The sequence below is a fragment of the Oncorhynchus gorbuscha genome, linkage group LG09 (genome assembly GCF_021184085.1).
Source record: "Oncorhynchus gorbuscha isolate QuinsamMale2020 ecotype Even-year linkage group LG09, OgorEven_v1.0, whole genome shotgun sequence".
Classification (NCBI taxonomy): domain Eukaryota; kingdom Metazoa; phylum Chordata; class Actinopteri; order Salmoniformes; family Salmonidae; genus Oncorhynchus; species Oncorhynchus gorbuscha.
This window is the reverse complement of record NC_060181.1, coordinates 33915905-33938301: the sequence shown is the minus strand read 5'-3', so window position 1 is coordinate 33938301 and position 22397 is coordinate 33915905. Positions and strand designations below refer to the sequence as shown.

Here is a 22397-nt window from a genome sequence, read left to right as displayed (position 1 = left end):
CAAACGCGACAAATTCCGGCTGAAATGCAGCCAAAATTTGAGGTGTTGCGCATCAAAACTTCAAAATTACATATTATATGTCGACTAAACTGGTCAAACTAAGTGCAGAATCAAGCTTTCTAAACGTGCAAAACAATTCTCAACTCGAACAGACAAACTCACATCGTGTAATGATTCCTGGAACAAAGGGATCTCCAGACACGACGTGCGCATGAGAGTGCATGTATTTTCGCGTGACCCGAATGTTTTAGCCCGCCAAAGGGTGAAAGAGCGCGCGATTTTCACAATGAAATGCCCTATTGAAAGGAGACATCTCACTGAAGACATAGAAACTGTTCCCAGATCTGTAGCTGGTTGGGAAGGGTGGGGGCGATGATGTCAAAGTTGGCCCAACTTTATTGATGACAGAGAGAGTTTGGGAGAATGGCTGCCCTGTGAGTTCTGCTTCACATACAGACATAATTTGAACGGTTTTAGAAGCTTTAGAGTGTTTTCTATTCAATAATTATTATTATATGCATATATTATCAATTTTGGACATATTTATTTTTCTGTTTACTATGGGCACGCAATTCCTCCAAAGGGGGCAGTATTCTGCCTAGCTCAAACAGGTCAAAATTCACAAAGCCGCGGAGCCAGACAGATTACCAGGACGTGTACTCAAAGCAAGCCCAGACTAACTGGCAAGTGTCTTCACTTACATTTTAATCCTCTCCCTGACCGAGTCTGTAATACCTACGTGTTTCAAGCAGACCACCATAGTCCCTGTGCCCAAGGAACCAAAGGTAACCTGCCTAAATGATTACCGCCCCGTAGCACTCACGTCGGTCGCCATGTAGTGCTTTGAAAGGCTGGTCATGGCTCACATCAACAGCATCCTCCTGGATTCCCTAGACCCACTCCAATTCGCATACCGCCCCAACAGATCCACAGATGACTCAATCGCATTCCACACTGCCCTTTCCCACCTGGACAAAAGGAAGAAATATGTGAGAATGCTGTTCATTGACTACAGCTCAGCGTTCAACACTATAGTGCCCACAAAGCTCATCACTAAGCTAAGGATCCTGGGACTAAACACCTCCCTCTGCAACTGGATCCTGGACTTCCTGACGGGCCGCCCTCAGGTGGTAAGGGTAGGCAACAACACATATGTCACGCTGATCTTCAGCACTGGGGCCCCTCAGGGATGTGTAGTCCCCTCCTGTACACCCTGTTCACCCATGATTGCGTGGCCAAACACGACTCCAACACCATCATTAAGTTTGCTGACGACACAACAGTGGTAAGCCTGATCACCAACAACGATGAGACAACAGCCTCGCCCTCAATGTGAGCAAGACAAAAGGAGCTGATCGTGGACTACAGTAAAAGGTGGTCCGAACAGGCCCCCATTAACATCGACGGGGCTGTAGTGGAGCAGGTTGAGAGCTTCAAGTTCCTTGGTGTCCACATCACCAACAAACTATCATGGTCCAAACACACCAAGACAGTCATGAAGAGGGCACAACAACACCTTTTCCCCTTCAGGAGACTGAAAATATTTGGCATGGGTCCCCAGATCCTCAAAAAGTTCTACATCTGCACCATCGTGAGCATCCTGACCAGTTGCATCACCGCCTGGTATGGCAACTGCTCGGCATCAGACCGTAAGGCGCTACAGAGAGTAGTGCGTACGACCCAGTACATCTCTGGGGCCAAGCTTCCTGCCACCCAGGACCTATATACTACTAGGTGGTGTCAGAGGAAGGCCCAAAAAATTGTCAGACTGTTTTCGCTGCTGTTTTCTCTGCTACCGAATGGCAAGCAATACCGGAGTGCCAAGTCTAGAACCAAAAGGCTCCTTAACTGCTTCGACCCCCATGCCATAAGAATGAACAGTTAATCAAATGGCCACCAGACTATTTACATTGTGCCAAGAGGTGTTGCTTTATTTGTTTTTTGAAACCAGGTTTGCTGTTCACCTGCACTGTATGAGAAAGAAGGGAGTTCCATGCTATCATGGCTCTGTATCATACTGTATGTTTCCTTGAATTTTGCCAGTGCTGTGTGTAAATTGACTATGTAAACAATGTCTCTTTATAAAAACAAGAAGCGATGCAGTTAGTATTTCCTCAACTATTAGCTAAGAGCTTGATATTTGCACTCTGATTACAATGTAGAGCAAAACTTGCCATTCTGTTCTAGGCCAGCTGCAGCCTTCTTTGCAGCACTTCTGACTGGACAATAATCAAGATAAGATACAACTAGAGCCTGCAGGACTTGCTTTGTGGAGTGTGGTGTCAAAAGCAGAGCATCTCTTTATCACGGACAGACTTCTCCCCATCTTTACAACCATTTGAATCAATATGTTTTGACATTGTAAACTTCAATCTATGGTTACTTTAGTCTCCTCAACAGCCACACCATTCATTACCAGATTCAGTTGAGGTATATAACGGTTTTGTACTACTTGTGGTCAATTTGCAGTCTACAAAATATTTGTAATTAAGTTCCGGCCCCCTGACCATCCGTTCAATAAAAAATTGGCCCGGCGGTTTAATCTAGTTGAAGATAGTGATTGTTAGCACTTGGTGACCTACAGTATAGTAACTCCCTGAAATAATAGGGGTTTTATGAGGCAGGTGAACCTACAACCACAGCACTTCAATAACACTTGTGTCCTTCTGTAGCTCAGTTGGTAGAGCATGGAGCTTGTAACGCCAGGGTAGTGGGTTCAATCCCCGGGAACACCCATACGTAGAATGTATGCACACATGACTGTAAGTCGCTTTGGATAAAAGCGTCTGCTAAATGGCATATATTATTATTATATATATTACATTAGATTTTCTCTAAGCATTACAGGGAAATGTCTCTCAACTTTGTATTAAGATTTTTACTGAGTTAGTTCATATGAGGAAATCAGTCAATTGAAATAAATTCATTAGGCCCAAATCTACGGATTTCACATGACTGGGCAGGGGTGCAGCCATGGTTGGGCCTGAGAGGGAATAGGCCCACCCACTGGGGAGCCAGTCCCAGCCAATCACAAAAAAAAAAAATTCCCACAAAAGGGCTTTATTACAGACAGAAATACTCTTCAGTTTCATCAGCTGTCCGGGTGGCTGATCTCAGACAATCCGTCAAGTGAAGAAGACGGATGTGGAGGTCCTCTGCTGGCGTGGTTACATGTGGTCTGCGGTTTTTAGTCCGGTTGGACGTAATGCTGTTGCTGTATGTTGGAGGTGGCTTATGGCAACCACTCTGGTGGATTTTCCTGCAGTCAGCATTCCAATTGAACATTCCCCCAACTTGAATCATCTGTGGCATTGTGTTGTGTGACAAAGCTGCACATTTTAGAGTGGTCTTTTATTGTCTCTAGCACAAGGTGCACCTGTGTAATGATCATGCTTTTTAATCAGCTTCTTGATATACCACACCTATCAGGTGGATGGATTATCTTGGCAAAGGAGAAATGCTAACTAACAGGGATGTAAACAAATGTGCACAAAATTAGATAAATAAGCATTTTGTGCATATGGAACATTTCAGGGTTCTTTCATTTCAGCTCATGAAACATGAGACCAACACTTTACATGTTGTGTTTCTGTTTTGGTTCAGTATAGATTCCTCTCTGTGCTTTGTAAAGGCCTTTTCACCTGAACTTTTGCTATGACTGTCTTTTTAACTGGTGAATTCTATTGACTATTTTGTAACGGCATCCATACTCTCATCTAGGACCTGATATCCCATATCTAAACTAAATGACTGACCGTCCTTGTCTTTCAGAAATACAACGCTGACTATGACCTCTCAGCCAAGGAAGGGGCGGACACTCTGGCCTTTGTGTCACTACTGGAGGAGAAACTGCTGCCCGCATTGGTGAGATAACGTCTACATTTGGAGAGGGCGAGGGAAGGCCAGAGGAAAGAGATGACAGTTTGTTTTTCTCTCTTCACATACCGTAGAACATAGAAAGGGAAAGTGAGATGAGAAAAGGGGTAAAGGGTGGATATGGTTTAGCAGATCAGGGTAAAACAGGGGCATGGGGTCAACACACACACACACACACACACACACACACACACACACACACACACACACACACACACACACACACACACACACACACACACACACACACACACACACACACACACACAAATAACTATATCCACATCTTAACATTCCCATTATTGCCTTTCTATGGTGGTTGATGATGATCCAAACATTATCGAAGGTCTCTGCTCTTTCAGTCTGTGCCAGGGGGAGGAGTTGGAGTTACCCCTGTGGATTCAGGAAAATAAATTCTGTCTGACACAATGCCCAAACCGGGCGCGTGTGTTCGTCCACCCGCCATCGTGCGCAAATTGATTTTGTCCCCCCCACACCAAACGCGATCACGACACGCATGTTGAAATATCAAAAACTCTGAACCAATTATATTAATTTGGGGACAGGTCGAAAAGCATTAAACATTTATGGCAATTTAGCTAGCTTGCAGTTGCTAGCTAATGTGTCCTACTTACCAAGCTTGCTATTGCTAGCTAATTTGTCCCGGGATATAAACGTTGAGTTGATATTTTACATGAAATGCACAAGGTCCTCAACTCCAACAATTAATCCACACATAAAACAGTCAACCAAATCGTTTCTAGTCATCGCTCCTCCTTCCAGGCCTTTTCTTCTTTGGACTTTATATGGCGATTGGCATCTAACTTTCATAGTATTACCACGACGACGACCGACCTTAATTTGTCTTTCAATCAACCATGTGGGTATAACCAATGAGGAGATGGCACGTGGGTATCTGCGTCTATAAACCAATAAGGAGATGGGAGAGGCAGAACTTGCACCACGCTCATCGTCACAAATAGAACTAACTTCTATTTTAGCGCCTGGCATTCATCGTCAAAGCTTTTGAAGCTTAATTGAGCATTGATTACCTAGCGATAGTACCCAGCTCTATGGTAATGTACCAATTTTCATTCTAGCATACCACTTAGTGTGCAGCAATGTATTGGGCATGCATTCTTATCAGTTGGCTAATATGGACAATGGAACATGGCTCAGGGACAGTGATTGAGCAAGACAGGCTTGCCTGTGTTTACTGTTTGGGCCCTGCGGAGAATCCTCATAAGTTTACTGTGCCCAACCTGTGCTGCTTTCCTGTATAAAAGTGTCTGGCTTCCTGTGTAAAAAAAATAATCCTGAAACAGTCGACAGAAGTTGTCTCTGAGGGGAAAGAGATAAGACTCTTCCGCTTGTTTCCAGACGCAAGTATGTTTGACCATACCTGGGGTGACCCCTTGCATCTGCACTGAGCCCCTGGGAATAGAGCAGCAGTGTAGCCTTACTATTAGGAAAATGGCACCCCAAGATGGTCAGGTTAAATAGCATTGTGCCCCTGGTTAAATCGCATGAATTAGGTCATCAAACATCCAGTTTTCAAAATTGGAGTCCTAGCCATTGATACTATTTTCAACAAAATGTTTCCCATATTGGAAAGTCAGGGTGGTCCTGTCCTATTAATTCTGTCTGGTATTGGGAGTTTACCTTTTGATAACCTATGGTGTTGACAGGGTAGGACCTAGTGTGGAACACCCATGTTTCTCTACCTTGAAAAGATCACAGGTGTGTTTTGAAAAAAGTTGCATTTGATCTTCATTGTTGTGTGTTGGCTCTATAACGTGCCTTTGATTATTTGTTGTAGTTGCTCTAGCAGTACTTTATGGTTGCAATCTATGGTACCTGCCTCTTCTGTTCTCCTCCTCCATCCATTTACAGTGCCTTCAGAAAGTATTCATACCCCCTTGACTTATTCCACATTTTGTTGTTACAGCCTGAATTCAAAATTGATTAATAAAAAAAATCTACACACAGTACCCCATATAATGACAATGAAAACAACATGTTTTTAGAAACGTTTGCGAATGTATTGAAAATGAAATGCACTAAATGACCAAAAGTATGTGGACACCTGCTTATTGAACATCCTCATTTGAAAATCATGGGCATTAATATGGAGTAGGTGCCCCTTTTTGCTACTATAACAGCCTCCACTCTTCTGGGAAGGCTTTCCACTAGATGTTGGAACATTTCTGCAGGGACTTTCAGTCATTCAGCCACAAGCATTAGTTAGGTCGAGCACTGATGTTGTGCGATTAGGCCTGGCACGCAGTTGGCGTTCCAATTAATCCCAAATATGTTTGACAAACCATTTCTGCATGGACATGGCTTTGTGCACAGGGCCTTCCCTAAACTGTTGCCACAAATCACAGAATCGTCTAGAATGTCATTGTATGCTGTAGCTTTAAGATTTCCCTTCACTGGTCTTCAGGGGCCTATCACAAACCATGAAAAACAACAGACCATTATTTGTCCTCCACCAAACTTTAGAGTTGGCACTATGCAATCGGGCAGGTAATGTTCTCCTGGCATCCGTTAAACCCAGATTCGACTGTCGGACTGCCAGATGGTGAAGCGTTATTCATCACTCCAGAGAACGTGTTTCCACTGCTCCAGAGTCCAATGGCAGAGAGGTTTACACCACTCCAGCCAACGCTTGGCATTGCACATGGTGATCTTAGGCTTGTGTGTGTCTGTTCGACCATGGAAACCCATTTCATAAAGCTTCCAACCAATAGTTGTTGTACTGATGTTGCGTCCAGAGGCAGTTTCGAACTCTGTAGAGAGTGTTTCAACTAGAGGTCGACCGATTCTGATTTTTCAACACCGATACTGATTATTGGAGGACCAAAAAAAAGCAGATTAATCGGCTGATTTAAAAAAAAAAAAAACATTTTTGGATTTGTAATAATGACAATTACAACAGTACTGAATGAACAATTATTTTAACTTAATATAATACATCAATAAAATCAATTTAGCCTCAAATAAATAATGAAACATGTTCAATTTGGTTTAAATAATGCAAAAACAAAGTGTTGAAAGTAAAAGTGCAATATTTGCTATGTAAGAAAGCTAACGTTTAAGTTCCTTGCTCAGAACATGAGAACATATGAAAGCTGGTGGTTCCTTTTAACATGAGACTTTAATATTCCAAGGTAAGAGGTTTTAGGTTGTAGTTATTATAGGAATTATAGGACTATTTCTCTCTATACGATTTGTATTTCATATACCTTTGACTATTGGATGTTCTTATAGGCACTTTAGTATTGCCAGTGTAACAGTATAGCTTCCATCCCTCTGCTCGCTCTTACCTGGGCTCGAACCAGGAACACATCGACAACAGCCACCCTCGAAGCAGTGTTAGCCATGCAGAGCAAGGGGAACAACCACTCCCAAGTCTCAGCGCGAGTGACGATTGAAACGCTATTAGCACGCACTCCGCTAACTAGCTAGCCATTTCACATCGGTTACACCAGCCTCATCTCGGGAGTTGATAGGCCTGAAGTCATAAACAGCGCAATGCTTGAAGCACAGCGAAGAGCTGCTGGCAAAACGCACGAAAGTGCTATTTGAATGAATGCTTACGAGCCTGCTGCTGCCTACCATCGCTCAGACAGACTGCTCTATCAAATATCAAATCATAGACATAATTATAATATAATAACACACAGAAATACGAGCCTTTGGTCATTAATATGGTCGAATCCGGAAACTATTATTTCGAAAACAAAACGTTTATTATTTCAGTGAAATGCGGAACCGTTACGTATTTTATCTAATGGGTGGCATCCATAAGTCTAAATATTCCTGTTACGTTGCACAACCTTTAATGTTATGTCATAATTACGTAAAATTCTGGCAAATGAGTTCGCAATGAGCCAGGCGGCCCAAACTGTTGCATATACCCTGACTCTGCGTGTAATGAACGCAAGAGAAGTGACACAATTTCACCTGGTTAATATTGCCTGCTAACCTTTCTTTTAGCTAAATATGCAGGTTTAAAAATATATACTTCTGTGTATTGATTTTAAGAAAGGCATTGATGTTTATGGTTAGGTACATGTTGGACAACAACAGTCCTTTTTCGCGAATGCGCAACGCATCGATTATATGCAACGCAGGACACGCTAGATAAACTAGTAATATCATCAACCATGTTTAGTTAACTAATGATTATGATTGATTGATGTTTTTTTATAAGATAAGTTTAATGCTAGCTAGCAACTTACCTTGGCTTCTTACTGCATTCACGTAACAGGCAGGCTCCTCGTTAGAGCGTTGGACTAGTTAACCGTAAGGTTGCAAGATTGAATCCCTGAGCTGACAAGGTAAAAATCTGTCTTTCTGCCCCTGAACAAGGCAGTTAACCCACCGTTCCTAGGCTGTCATTGAAAATAAGAATGTGTTTTAACTGACTTGCCTCGTTAAATAAAGTTGTAAAAAAACATTTTTTTTTAAATCGGCGTCCAAAAATACCAATTTCCGATCGTTATGAAAACTTGAAATCGGCCCTAATTAATCAGCAATTCCGATTAATCGGCCGACCTCTAGTTTCAACCAAGGATAGACAAGTTTTACTCGCTCATTCTGTGAGCTTGTGTGGCCTACCACTTCGTGGCTGAGCTGTTGATGCTCCTAGATGTTTCCACTTCACAATAACAGCACTTATAGTTGACCGGGGGAGCTCTAGCAGAGAAGAAATTTAACCAACTGACTTGTTGGAAAGGTGGCATCTTATGACATCTTTAGATCTTTAGTAAGGCCATTCTACTGCCTATGTTTGTCTATGGAGATTGCATGGCGGTGTGCTCAGTTTTATAGACCTGTCAGCAACAGGTGTGGCTGAAATAACCAAATCCATTACTTTAAAGGGTATGTATGTCCACATACTTTTGTATATATAGTGTGTCTCCTTTTACATTAATATTCACACTCCTGAGTCAATACATGTTACACCTTTGGCAGTGATACAACTTTTGGCAGTGATTAAAGCTGTAAGTCTCTAAGACCTTTGCACACCTGAGTTGTACAACATTTGCCCATTTTTACTATATTCTAAATTCTTTAAGTTCTATCAAATTGGTTGTTGATCATTGCTAGACAACCATTTTCAAGTCTTGCAATAGATTCAAGCAGATTTAAGTCAAAACTGTAACTCGACCACTTGGGAACATTCACTCTCTTCTTGGTAAGCAACTCCAGTGTAGTTTTGGCCTTGTTTAGGTTATTGTACTGTTTTAAGGTGAGTTCATCTCCGAGTGTCTGGTGGAAAGCAGACTTAACCAGGTTTTACACAAAGATTTTGCCTGTGCTTAGCTCCATTCCATTTCTTTTTTTTATCCTGAAAAACTCCCCGGTCCTTAACGATTACAAGCATAACCATAACATGATCCAGCCACCACTATGCTTGAAAATATGTAAAGTTGTCATCAGCAATGTGTTTTATTGGATTTGCCCCAAACATAACACCTTGTGCTTTGCCAATTTTTTTTGCAGTATTACTTTAATCCCTTTATGAAAACAGGATGCATGTTTTGAGATATTTGTTTTCTGTACAGGCTTCCTCCTTTTCACTCAATCAATTAGGTTAGTATTGTGGAGTAACTACAATGTCACAGCCATTAAACTGTGGTAGGAAGGACGCCTGTATCTTTGTAGAGACTGGGTGTATTGATACACCATCCAAACTGTAATAAATAACTTCACCATGCTCAAAGGGATATTCAATGTTCGCTTTTTTTATTTGTACCCATCTACCAATGGGTGCCCTTCTTTGTGAGGCATTGGAAAACCTTCCTGGTCTTTGTGGTTGAATCTGTGTTTGAAATTCACTGCTCAACTGAGGGATGATAATTATATGTGTGGGTTACAGAGATGAGGTAGTCATTCACAAATCATGTTAAAAACTATTATGGCACATAGTGACTCCATGCAACTTATTATGTGACTTGTTAAGCACTTGTTTACTCCTGAACTTATTTAGGCTTGCCGTAACAAAGGGGTTGAATACTTATTGACTCGAGACGTTTCAGCTTTTCATTGTTAATTCATTTGTTAAAATGTTGTTGTTTTTTAAAACTGATTTCACTTTGACATTATGGGCTATTGTGTGTAGGCCAGTAACAAAACATCTCAATTTTAAATTCAGGCTATAAAAAAGTCCAGGGGTATGAATACTTTCTGAAGGCACTGTATGTGTCTGTCCCTGCCTTTCTCTGTCTCTCTCCATCTCCCTCCTTAGATCTACACACAGTGGGTGGACTCAAAAAACTATGTGGACGTGACGCGGCGCTGGTACGCCGAGAACATCCCCTTCCCACTTAACTTCCTGCTGCCCAACCGCATTCACAACCAGCAACTGGAAAGGCTGAGGCTGGTGAGGGGAGACCCCACACTGGAGCCTGGGGAGCAACTGGAGAAGGAGGTGAGGAGGAATGGTTGAGGGTGAGAAATACATATTATGGAAGAAGATAAGAGCGTGTGAATTGACACAATGGGATTCTGCAAATGGGCAGGTAGCAGGTGGAGGGATGAGATAGAAGGTGAAGAAGAGGTTGATGCAGAAGAGAGGAACAAAGAGTTTACAAAGAGTTTATTCAGACGGTGAGAATGAAGAGATGGAGGGGAGTGATGAAAGAGGGTCTTGAGAAGGAGGTGAAAAACGAGTATCACCACAGGGCATAAATTAGGGGTTATACGGTCAAGTCTATGGAAGGACTATTATCATTCAAATGGCAGCTAGCTATTACTAGAGAGAGGCCCTTGAATTGGCTCTTTGGTACACTGACATGGAGAGGATAGTTCATAGTAATCCCAAAAAGCCAAAACAGTCTGTGTTTTTACAACACATGGTAATTGGGTCAGGCGGTTTATCTCCATAGTAAAGGAGGTATTGTTTTTTTATGCTATACTTTGACTCTAACTCTGGATGGGCAAATCTGGTCCTTGGCAGAGTTGCCCAAATCTGGTTTAACTGTACACACAACAATGTTCTGGCTTCGTTGAAGGATGGTTCGTAAATAAGCCCCATGGGCATTTGCTCGCTGACTACCTTTTTCATGAATGCAGATACAGCTGATCAGGCTGTGAATGCCTCTGTGTGTCCATGCTGATGGTTGTCTGGGGGCTTTTCATCTTCTCCACAGCTCTACCATGATGCGCTAGAGTGCATGACCCTGCTCTCTCAACGGCTGGGCTCACACAAGTTCTTCTTCGGGGATTCGTAAGTGGCTGCTGTGTGCAAACTGCAAACAAATTGCATGTATAACACGTTTGCCACACTGTCTTTCATATGAGTGTGTGTATACTGTCATTTGTGGATTGTCTCCACAGCCCATCCTCTTTGGATGCCTATGTGTTTGGTCACCTAGCCCCCCTGCTGAAGGTGAAGCTGCCCAATGGGAAACTCCAGCAACACCTCAACTCCCTGGACAACCTGCGGCACTACTGCACCAACATCCTCATCCTCTATTTCCCCTCAGAGGGCGGAGGTAAGTTCCCGGTCCTCGAGCAGTACCCCCAACCGTACACACATTTGTTGAAGCACAGGACAAACACACCTGATTTCAAATAGTCAAGTGGATGATTGGTTGATTCAGGTGTGCTTGTCCGTGGCTACATCAAAAAAAGTTGTACTCTTTGGGATACTCGAGAACCAGAGTTTAAGAATGCTGATCTTGAGTGCCTAGTCTTGCAGTCTGATACTCAATTCCAAAACACTGAAAACTAACTGTATTGAGCATCTATTGCTAAAATGTTAGATCCACTGTGTGCAGAGACTTCATGCTTTCTGCTCTTGGACTCTCATCCTGTTTTTTCTTCTCTGTTTTAGAGCCACCCATTTGCAAGGTGTCAGTCCATTCGGACAGTAGTGACTTTGACAGCGAGCCCCATAAACGACGCAAGCAAATCCTGTCGGTCCTGTTCGCCATGGGCTCGATGCTGGGCTACGCCATTTTGATGGGGATCGTCAGCATCCAACACATCCGACCGCAGGCAGCGCTAGTGGGACCCCGCCACATCGAAGAAGGAGGCGAGGAAGAGGAAGAGGAATGAGCAGTACTGTCTCGGTGTAGGACCAGGTAGAAGGAGATGTTGTGAGGGGAAAATGGACGTTCTCTGACTTATTCTGTGCATATTGACGGAGAATAGATGGACAGGAATTACGTTCCTCAAACATCTCAATCTCCCACAATGCACGATAATCCTCTGTCAGTTCAGACCACTTCTAGGCATCCACAAACATGCCTAGTTATGCAGTCTCTGTTTTTGGTGCTTGATTTTTGTTTTCTCGACATCCCAGGAAGGCATACCTTTTCTTGTCTCAGAATCTTCAAGAACGCTTTAATTTAATTCAAGAATGGTATGCCTTTTCTTTTTTCCGGTTTCTTTCTTTCAGGTAGAGGTTATGTGGGTTGAGCCACTTCCTGAAATGTTTTGTCAGGTTTCACTTTCACAAACAGAATTTTGACTTGATTTCAGGTCATTAAAAGGAAAAATGCTGAACCATCTGTCACAAGGTGTTTGTTGTATGTTTGCCAACATTCCAGTTTCTCCAAGCTTCAAATATGTTACCCTACCCCTAAAACCACAATGGAAAACATAGACAGAATTATACAGTACAGCAGATATATTAACTGGAAGTTGTTATTTAAATTGCTTGATCTTTCCAAGAAGGGGAAGGAGACAGACTTTAGTTTAACACAGAGAAGGTTTCTGTCACAACAGAAAAAAACACACATTTATACACTGAACAAAAATATAGACGCAACATGAAACAATTTCTAAGATTTTACTGAGTTACAGTTCATTTAAGGAAATCAGTCAATTTAAATAAATGGATTATCCCCTAATCTATGGATTTCAAATGACTGGGAAGGGGCACAACCATGGGTGGGCCTGGGAGGGCATAGCCCAGCCAATCAGAATTTTGTTCTTCCCCACAAAAGGGCTTCATTACAGACAGCTGATGAAACTGTGGGTTTGCAAAACCGAAGAATTTCTGCACAAACTGTCAGAAACCATCTCAGGGAAGCTCATCTGCGTGCTCGTCGTTCTCATAAGGGTCTTGACCTGACTGCAGTCCAGTGTCGAAACCGACTTCAGCAGGCAAATGCTCACCTTTGATGGCCTATGGAGAAGTGGGCTCTTCACAAATGAATCCTGGTTTCAACTGTACTGGGCAGATAGTATGACGTTGTGTGGGCGATCGGTTTGCTGATGTCAACGTCATGTACCAGGTACCCCATGGTGGCAGTGGGGTTATGGTATGGGCAGGCTAATCTATGGACAACGAACACAATTGCATTTTCTCAATGGCAATTTGAATGCACAGAAATACAGTGATGAGATCCTTTAGGACCATTTATTTTTAAAGGTATCTGTGACCAACATATATCTGTATTCCCAGTCATGTGAAATCTATAGATTTAGGTTCTAGTGAATTCATTTGAATTGACTGATTTCCTCATATGAACTGTAACTCTGTAAAATCTTTGAAATTGTTGCATGTTGTGTTTTATATTTTTGTTAGAAATGCTTTGTGGAGACAATATATACCTATCTGAATGTTATGTTACACCCTCCTAAACACGCCCTGGTTCTTATGCTGAGGTTGAACTGAAGCATATAAACAGTGAAATACAGTACACTCAATAGTATGCTGAAAAATGGCTCCAACTGACATTGTTTGTGTGTTCTATGAGCTACACTTCAGGCAACTGCTACAAGGAGGGAGATATTATTTTCACCATATGTTTTGTCTCCACATTCATCATTTGACCTGTGTGTTGTCATTGTGTACATTGTAGGCCAAAACATTGCCAATGAGACACAACATATGGATGAAATCACAATAAGTGTACTTTAGTTTAAACAGTCTCGGTAATCAATCTAAAACCACATTATTTCAGAAAATAAAACTGTAAATTGAAGGCAAAAGCCCAGAGCAATGACATAATCTCATAATCTTTTTGAACCAAAAAACAAGTTTTCATAAATACATAAGATAATTCTCAAAGTTTCTGGCAGGCCATTCCAAATGTTGTCAAGGGTAAAGTTTGGTAGTTTGGACCTGGTCTAGTAGGATTGTCAATTAGATCCTGTGGGATGCTTTTTTAATCAAAATTGTGCTTTTGTTAAATGAATATCCCGTATTTACCAGCTCTTAAGCAAATCGTATGTATGCACACAAATGAAACGGAATCATTGCACCATAACTAAACATTAATTGTGTGATTGCAATTCATGTACAGTAAGAAGTGATATTTGTTTTCATTTCGTTTGAATACTTTTCAGATTATCAGTATGCAAGTTGGAGACAGGGAGCGCACAGAGGCAATTGCCCTGTTCACTCTGTAGTAGCTCGCAGACCAGCTCATGTTTCTCATTTGGGAGATGGGGAAAGTGTTCGGTGCAGCACACCCCAAGCTGCGCGTATCACGAGCGAGACCCGCTGACCTGCCTGGCTGTGCGAGCCTAAACTCCTTGACAACTCCACCCGCGCTGGTCAGCGTGCCGGTCGAGGAGTGTTCTTCACACACTCCCACTCACGTTTCGTTACTTCGGTGTAGTCACAGTTGAAAAGTTATACATTCGATTATTTAGGTAACGTTTATAAACCTTGTGCCTTGAGGATGGATATGGTGAGGTTCGTGCTAAATTTGCTGCTTGCGAGCGCGGCGGTTCTCTTGGGCTTGACCAGGGCTTCAGAAATGCAAGGTAATGAAAACTATAACGCATGATATGACAAAATAGTATTCTGATGTTAGTTTTAATTGTATTGTAAGTGAAGCCACTGCATCGTTCAGTGGCTGTATGCCACAGCCTATATGTAAAAAGTTTCATGATTATTATGGTAATTCCTATCAAATTAACTTTCGCGGTGTTGAGGCATTCTGATTATGCTATGTTCAATTTAACCAATATAGACTCGAGTGTATTAAAAATAGACACTTATGTAGCAAACGCGAAATGTGCGCTCTTGTGGAATGCTTGCCATCGCCCACGACCTCTTCAACATTTGAGGTCATGCAAATTGAAGGACTTTTTTTGTTGTTGCGTGTTGTGCCGAAAATCTCCCCCTGCCAGAATCCCCCCCTTCTAATTTCCTTAAATTTGTGGCTGCGTATTACATCATCTCTATCATTACATTGCGATGGCATCAGAATAATAAATAGCATATTAAGCATACATTTGCTTTATAAAGAGCTCCTAAACTTGAAACGGTAAACATCTATAGCCTACTCTTTTCCTTCTTAATTCTGCATACAATGGCTGCCGTCTCTATACAATAGAGATGACCAGATGTCCTGCTAAATGCAGTTTAAGAAATAAGATTAATAAGATTCAACCAGTGAAACAAGGAACACTCACTGATGGGTCCGCCTCCCACTAGAAGGTGTTTGCTGAACCATATGGTGGAATGGGGCCAAACAGATGATGGGCATCAATAGGTTTTCACAGGGACATGCCCACGATGATGGTGCAGCGGTCAAATGGCTGTCAACTCAAGGTGTGCGCATGTCAACTATGACTTAGGGAGAGCGAGAAAGAGATATTCTAATTACACCTGTCCGTCACACTGATTACTAATCTGTTCTATACGGTGCATTTCTATCTGCAGTGGTAAGTGTTCTGGTCTACTGAACAAGCCCATCCCAAGTTTACAAGTGATTTAATAGTGTTCTGAAAGTTGCGGATAGAGTAAAGAAGAGGGTGTCCAGAAGGAGACCTTTCGGATTCGATCAAACAGTGGAGGCTGATTTTTTTTTTTAAGAGAATAATTTTTGTTAGGGTTGATATCAAATGCAGAGAGCCTTGTTTTTGCAAGCCAGGACCGACTTGCGGGACTTCCAATAATGTTGAGCTCTACCCCAATCAATTCTTGCAGCTTTGACTTTCAGCCATGTGTCAGAGTGAATATCTGAAGTGAGAGAGAATGGGAGAAGACTGAAGAGAGAATGAGTGTGAGATGATAAGGACTTGGAGGAAGATCATCAAAGAAAATAAAAAGGAGACCAAGTAGAACTAACCAACAAGCAACGCAGCAGTTGAGATGGGGAGGAGACCAAGGTAGAGAGTGAGAACAATTGATTGAAAGCAAAGGTGACCAACAAGAGGAGTTAGCATTGTGTGACAATGGAATAAGATGCCATGGAATACCTGGGGTGCTGATGTGACCAACTGGGTTCGAACCAATGATTTATATATACACTATATGACTGACAGGGGGTGCTGTTTTCAAGCCTCCAACATGGCACTCCACCACCACTGTAAAAAAAGAAAAAACATTTTGGAAGCTATACAAATGCATTTATTCATGTCTACATTTATTTTTGCTAGATGTATTATATTACATACATCTTAATGCATACTTTTAAATGATATGTGAGCTGATATGATATGTGAGCTAAACATAAAATAAATCCTTAAAGTACAATGAATTCCATTCATTCCTATCGAGGACTGCTTCTTCTGAGGAGTGCCAATATTGCCAACCGGTGCCAATATTGCCAACCGGTTGCTTCAAATCCTCTCATTGGCCAATACATAGCATCAGCAATTGGTTTGAACCCGGATCTCCTGCACACCACAATACTGTATTAACCCGCTAAGCTAAAGACTAAGGTTCATTACTAACTGGTGATTTGGTAAACCATGAAGAGATGAGTACTGTAACTGCCTTACACATGTATGTTTTAGCTGAGTTAGCTAATCTTCTGGCGTGCAAGAGAACTGGGTCCGAACGCAGTTGTTCACACATTAGGTCCAGGTATATATTCAACATAATTCAGACTGAACAAATCCTGGGCTTGTATTATAAGGGGGGGAAGATATGTTGTTGTCTGCGTTCTGTTGCTGCACACATTTGCAACTCATGATGGTTACAAGCATTTTAAGACTTTTCCTGTCATCTGCACCCCATGTTTTTCTCCCTGCAGTATTTCCAACCTCTCAAAGGGTTTCCAATATCTTCATAGACAAATATAAGAAACCGTTTTTTTTTTTTAAGCGAAGGAGCATAATGTATATTGCAGCCCCACACCAGTCGCCATTGCCAACCATGGCCAATAACTTACCATTATAACACCACCGAAATTCACCATAAATGGAGAGACGTCTCATAAGGACAAGATTCCAGCAGCACCCAGTGTAATGACAGACATAAATTCTGCCACCAACAGTGACAGCAAAGGCTGGTCTTTTCAGTGACAGTGTTTATTTTGTGTCAGGTGCGACGGAACAGAAAGCTGACAAGGCGTTAAGTTTGTGTCTGGCTTATAAATTCTCAAAAAACCCTCCAAAGTGGCAGTAAACGCAAAAATGATGAATCCCCCATTTGTCTATTCATTCCTATTTTCTCTTTCACTCTTACTCCATCCGATATCTCCTTTTTTGTGTCCTCTGTTTGGCCTTCTTTCTTTTGTGTATTCCTATTTTCTCTCTATTGCAATATCCCTCTTTCTCTACCTTCTCCATCACTATCCATCCCTCCTCCTCTTCACACCCGACACACGTGCACACTTTAAGGAGGCATTTCCAAAGTATTCCAACTGGACCCATGTAATTCACCACCACCCCTCCATCATTCAGTGATTGACATGCTGGAGCTGCACGATGCCAGGCAGAGTGCGTCCGAGGTGGGGAAGATGTCGGGGGCTCTGGGCTTCGTGTCGGACCTTTACCTGGTGTCAACTCTTCGTCTGCCGCCCAAACTGGGAGGAGTGCTGTTGGGAGTCTACAACAAAGGCGACAACAGGAAGTACCTGGAGGTGGCCCTCATGGGCAAGGTCAACAAAGGTAGGGTGTACTGTCAGTAGAGGGGATAGGGAGGGAAGTGTGGTAGATAAATATTTTGGTGTAGCCTAAATTGATTCTCTTCATGGCCTATAACTAAGACACAATCATCCAATCCCAATAGTGGGATTCCCCAATCGACCCCTAGCCCCTACACCTATACATCTAAGATAGTTGCAAAACAGTTAACAATATGTATGTTGTTTTTTCATATGAAGCTCTCATTCTACAAACTCTTCTACAGTATGTAGGCTAGCTTCAATGATGCTCAGGGTTGCCTGATCTCTATGTTCTGGGTACATACAGTACATTTTAAGAGAAGGGATTAAGAGATGCTAGAACGAGGAGCGGAACCGGAACGAGGATCTCCACCTTCTTTCTTTGCTAAATTACAGGCAAGTTAATCTCAGTTACCTAGAAGTAAAATTCTCCCCTGAAAGTGTGTAATTTCCTGTTTTACTTTCTGGGGGAATGCGTTACCCTCGCAAATGGTAACTCTTGGCTAAACACCTCCCTTCCGCTAATTTCACTTGTGTTTATCTTGGGCAAAAACGTTTTTTATTGTATTTGTATGAATTTTTATCATACAGCCGATTCTGACTTTGTGGCTGTGGAATCTAGTGGAAAGTACACCGGCTTGAAAATCACCCCACCAGTTTAAGCACCGACTTCATCCAATCCTGATTCGTTCAAATAATCAACGTCTAAAACTCCAAACCAGGAACTACTAGATTATTGCCGTTTCATCTTTTCACGAGAATCTGTCCAAGAGAGATTGCGGGTTATGGACTGAATGTCCCCTTCCCTTCTGTAATTTGAAAAATGCTAACACCTATGAAATTGTGATTTGTCCAAATAACCAGTGATGAAAAATCCAAACACAGGAACTACTGCTGCTCGTTATCCAACCCATTCCTTCCCGACAGATTCTATGGTACCAGTTATGTTTACGTAGATCTGTCTACAAGAGATGACCTGATCTTAGAATCCTCTCTGTTTCTCAGTTCTGGTGCGCTACGTACGCGAGGATGGTAAACTACACACTGTGAACCTCCAGAACCCTGGCCTCTCCGATGGACGCACCCAGTCACTCATCCTCCGTGTGGGTGGGCTCCAACGAAACCACCTCCACATGGAACTCTATGTCAACTGCCGATTGGCTGACTCAGCACAGGTCCTGCCATCCATGGTCCAGCTCCCAGCCGAGGCAGAGTCTGTGGAGATACGCAACGGCCAGAAGGCCTATGCCAGGCTACAGGTGATGAAACACAACTTTAATAAGTTCCGAACAGACCTAGACTGAAGTTAAAGGTAGACTTAGCAATAAGATATCATCATACACAGTGGGGCATCCTGCTTACAGAAATCAACAACAACATTTAAATCTGCCCTATGGCTTCTACAATTGACTCTCCCCAATGTGGGCACGTGTGCCTCAAGCGAGTGCAACAATTGGGAAGAGCTCATATTTTTTGTATAGCAGAAGGTGGCAGGGCAGCAAAATTATGATGTCATATTGCTTAGTCTACCTCTATTTATTAGGAGCACATTTTAGAGCATGCTCTCAGACTCAAAGTCTCTAATCATACTTCCTAACTCAACCATTTGTACTACACTACTTGTATGTAGTTGGCAGGAGTCTGGCAGATTAGCTTTTATAAGACCAAAGCAATTAAGCCATACAGTACATGAAACACAAAGCCAGCCTGACCACAATGGATTCCTCATTTTAATAGTGTTGCTCATTTATGGTTGATTTACATGCCTAATCTTCTATCCACAACTGCCATCTATGCCACTTAAGCAAATTACCTGGATTTTGCATGGCTAATAAAATGTCGTAGATATTAGTTATGAAATCAAATGTTATTTTATTAGTCACATGTGACCAAAACAACAGGTACAGTGAAACCTTACAGTGAAATTCTTACTTACGAGCCAACAATGCAGTTTTAAAAAAATATGGATAAGAATAAGAGATAAAAGTAACAAGTAATTAAAGAGCAACAGTAAAATAACAGTAGTGAGATTATTTACAGGGGGGTTACCGATACAGAGTCAATGTGCGAGGGCACAGGTTAGTTGGTGTAGTATGTACATGTAGGTAGGCACTCCGGTACTGCTTGCCGTGCGGTAGCAGAGAGAACAGTCTATGACTAGGGTGACTGGAGTCTTTGAATTTTTTTTAGGACCTTCCTCTGACACTGCCTGGTATAGAGGACCTGGATGGCAGGAAGCTTGACCACAGTGATGTACTGGGCCGTTCGCACTACCCTCTGAAGTGCCTTGCGGTCGGAGCCCGAGCAGTTGCCATACCAGGCAGTGATGCAACCAGTCAGGATGCTCTCGATGGTGCAGCTGTAGAACCTTTTGAGGATCTGAGGACCCATGCCAAATATTTTCAGTCTCCTGAGGGGGAATAGGTTTTGTGCCCTTTCACTACTGTCTTGGTGTGCTTGGACCATGTTAGTTTGTTGGCGATGTGGACACCAATGAACTTGAAGCTCTCAACCTGCTGCACTGCAGCCCCATCGATGAGAATGGGGGCGTGCTCGGTCCTCCTTTTCCTGTAGACCACAATCATCTCGTTTGTCTTGATCACGTTGAGAGGGGTTGTTGTCCTGGCACCACATGCCAGGTCTCTGACCTCCTCCTTATAGGCTGTCTCGTCATTGTCCGTGATCAGACCTACCACTGTTGGAGTCGTGCCTGGTCGTGCAGTCATGAGTGAACAGAGAGTAGAGGAGGGGACTGAGCACGCACCCCTGTAGGGCCCCCATGTTGAGGATCAACGTGGCGGATGTGTTGTTACCTACACTTACCACCTGGGGGCGGCCTGTCAGGAAGTCCAGGATCCAGTTGCAGAGGGAGGTGTTTAGTCCTAGGGTCCTTAGCTTATTGATGAGCTTTGAGGGCACTATAGTGTTGAACGCTGAGCAGTAGTCAATGAATAGCATTCTCACATAGGTGTTCCTTTTGTCCAGTTGAAAAAGAGCAGTGTGGAGTGCAATAGTGATTGCATAATCTGTGGATCCGTTGGGGCGGTATGCAAATTGGTGTGGGTATAGGGTTTCTGGGATGATGGTGTTGTAGTGAGCCATGACCAGCCTTTCAAAGCACTTCATGGCTACAGACATGAGTGCTACGGGTCGGTAGTCATTTAGGCAGGTTACCTTTGTGTTCTTGGGCACGGGGACTATGGTTGTCTGCTTAAAGCATGTTGGTATTACAGACTCAGACAAGGAGAGGTTGAAAATGTCAGGGAAGATACTTGCCAGTTGGTCAGTGCATGCTCGTAGTACCCATCCTGGTAATCCGTCTGGCCCTGCGGCCTTGTGAATGTTGACCTGTTTAAAGGTCTTATTCACATCGGCTGCGGAGAGTGTGATCATACTGTCTTCCAGAACAGCTGGGGCTCTCATGCATGTTTCAGTATTATTTGCCTCGAAGCGAGCATAGAAGTAGTTTAGCTCGTCTGGTAGGCTCGTTACACTGGGCAGCATCTCGGTCGTGCTTCCTTTTGTAGTCTGTAATGGTTTGCAAGCCATGCCACATCTGACGAACGTCAGAGCCGGTGTAGTATGACTCGATCTTAGACCTGTATTGACTCTTTGCCTGTTTGATGGTTCATCGGAGGGCATAGCGGGATATCTTGTAAGGTTCAGGGTTAGAGTCCAGCTCCTTGAAAGCGGCAGCTCTAGGCTTTAGCTCAGTGCAGATGCTGCCTGTAATCCATGGCTTCTGGTTGGGGTATGCACATATGTAAATTGAGTGAACTGTCAAATGTCTACTATTTTATAAGTAACTTTTCATCAAAAAAATGGAATAACATGGAGTAGAGCTGTACATCCTATCTATCAGCTACATTTTTATGGCTCATGCTGAGGCTTATATGGAGAACACTGTAGTTATCTGTAACTCTGTGGTGCTGTTTGCATGTGTGACTATCTGACTGATAGATGCCACACTCCCTGTCAGGATGGATGAAAGAGAATGGGAAGGAGGGGGGGGGGGATTGTAGAAGGAAATATCTAAAATGAGAGGGCACACTGCAGCTATTGTTCCTAGTTTGTATCTCTTATCTTGAATGGACCGCTCAGGTGATATGCATGCAGATGTACACGGGTACTGACCAGGGTCATGTTCACGAGGCATAAAACCGAAGGAAACGGTCAGAAGGGGAGTGAAATTGGGAGATACTATCAGAATTTGTCCAATAAGAAACACATGTTTTGCTTTCCGTTGCACAACATTTTGATTATTTTTTGCTACGGTGTGCCCCAATGAACACAACCCAGAGCATGTGCCTCAATATGTCTAAGTAAGACTGGGGGTCAATGTTCCCTCTAATTGTTTTCACACTGAGCAAATTTCAGGTCTACTGAGCGCAAACTTGTATGTTGTGAATATTCTGTGCAACTTCCTGTGTGCGTTTACTGTGAACACTGAGATTGTACCCACTTTAAGTTACAGTTTTAACAGTGATCATAATGTAGGCCTACCAGAGTGGTCTGCCATGAAAAACAATATTATTTACATGGAAATAGCAGTTCTAGCATTCAGCCTACAGTAGCAGCCAATGTTTGGTATTCAATGTAGAATTACATTCCATGAGACTTTTTTTTAAACCATGCAGGGCTTAACATTAACCTGTTTATCCACTTGTCCTTCAGACAAGGAAGTGCCAGAAAATATTGTTGTGTTGT

At 42.7% G+C, this 22397-nt stretch overlaps 2 protein-coding genes across 3 annotated transcripts in view; both read left to right on the top strand.

The window, feature by feature from the left end:
* LOC124043429 (metaxin-1-like) overlaps positions 1–12399 on the top strand; it is a 31204-nt gene extending 18805 nt beyond the window's left edge. The window contains exons 4-8 of the mRNA XM_046362035.1: positions 3772–3864; positions 10136–10318; positions 11040–11116; positions 11227–11384; positions 11726–12399. Coding sequence (XP_046217991.1) covers positions 3772–3864; positions 10136–10318; positions 11040–11116; positions 11227–11384; positions 11726–11949 — 735 coding nt within the window. The 3' untranslated portion in view covers positions 11950–12399. The remainder of the gene's footprint in view (positions 1–3771; positions 3865–10135; positions 10319–11039; positions 11117–11226; positions 11385–11725) is intronic.
* A 1898-nt stretch (positions 12400–14297) lies between these two features.
* The window catches only part of LOC124043428 (thrombospondin-3b-like), a 33902-nt gene continuing 25802 nt past the window's right edge, over positions 14298–22397 (top strand). For both annotated transcript variants that reach the window (XM_046362034.1, XM_046362033.1), the window contains exons 1-3: positions 14298–14613; positions 17488–17694; positions 18696–18949. In XM_046362034.1, coding sequence (XP_046217990.1) covers positions 14529–14613; positions 17488–17694; positions 18696–18949 — 546 coding nt within the window. In that variant the 5' untranslated portion in view covers positions 14298–14528. The remainder of the gene's footprint in view (positions 14614–17487; positions 17695–18695; positions 18950–22397) is intronic.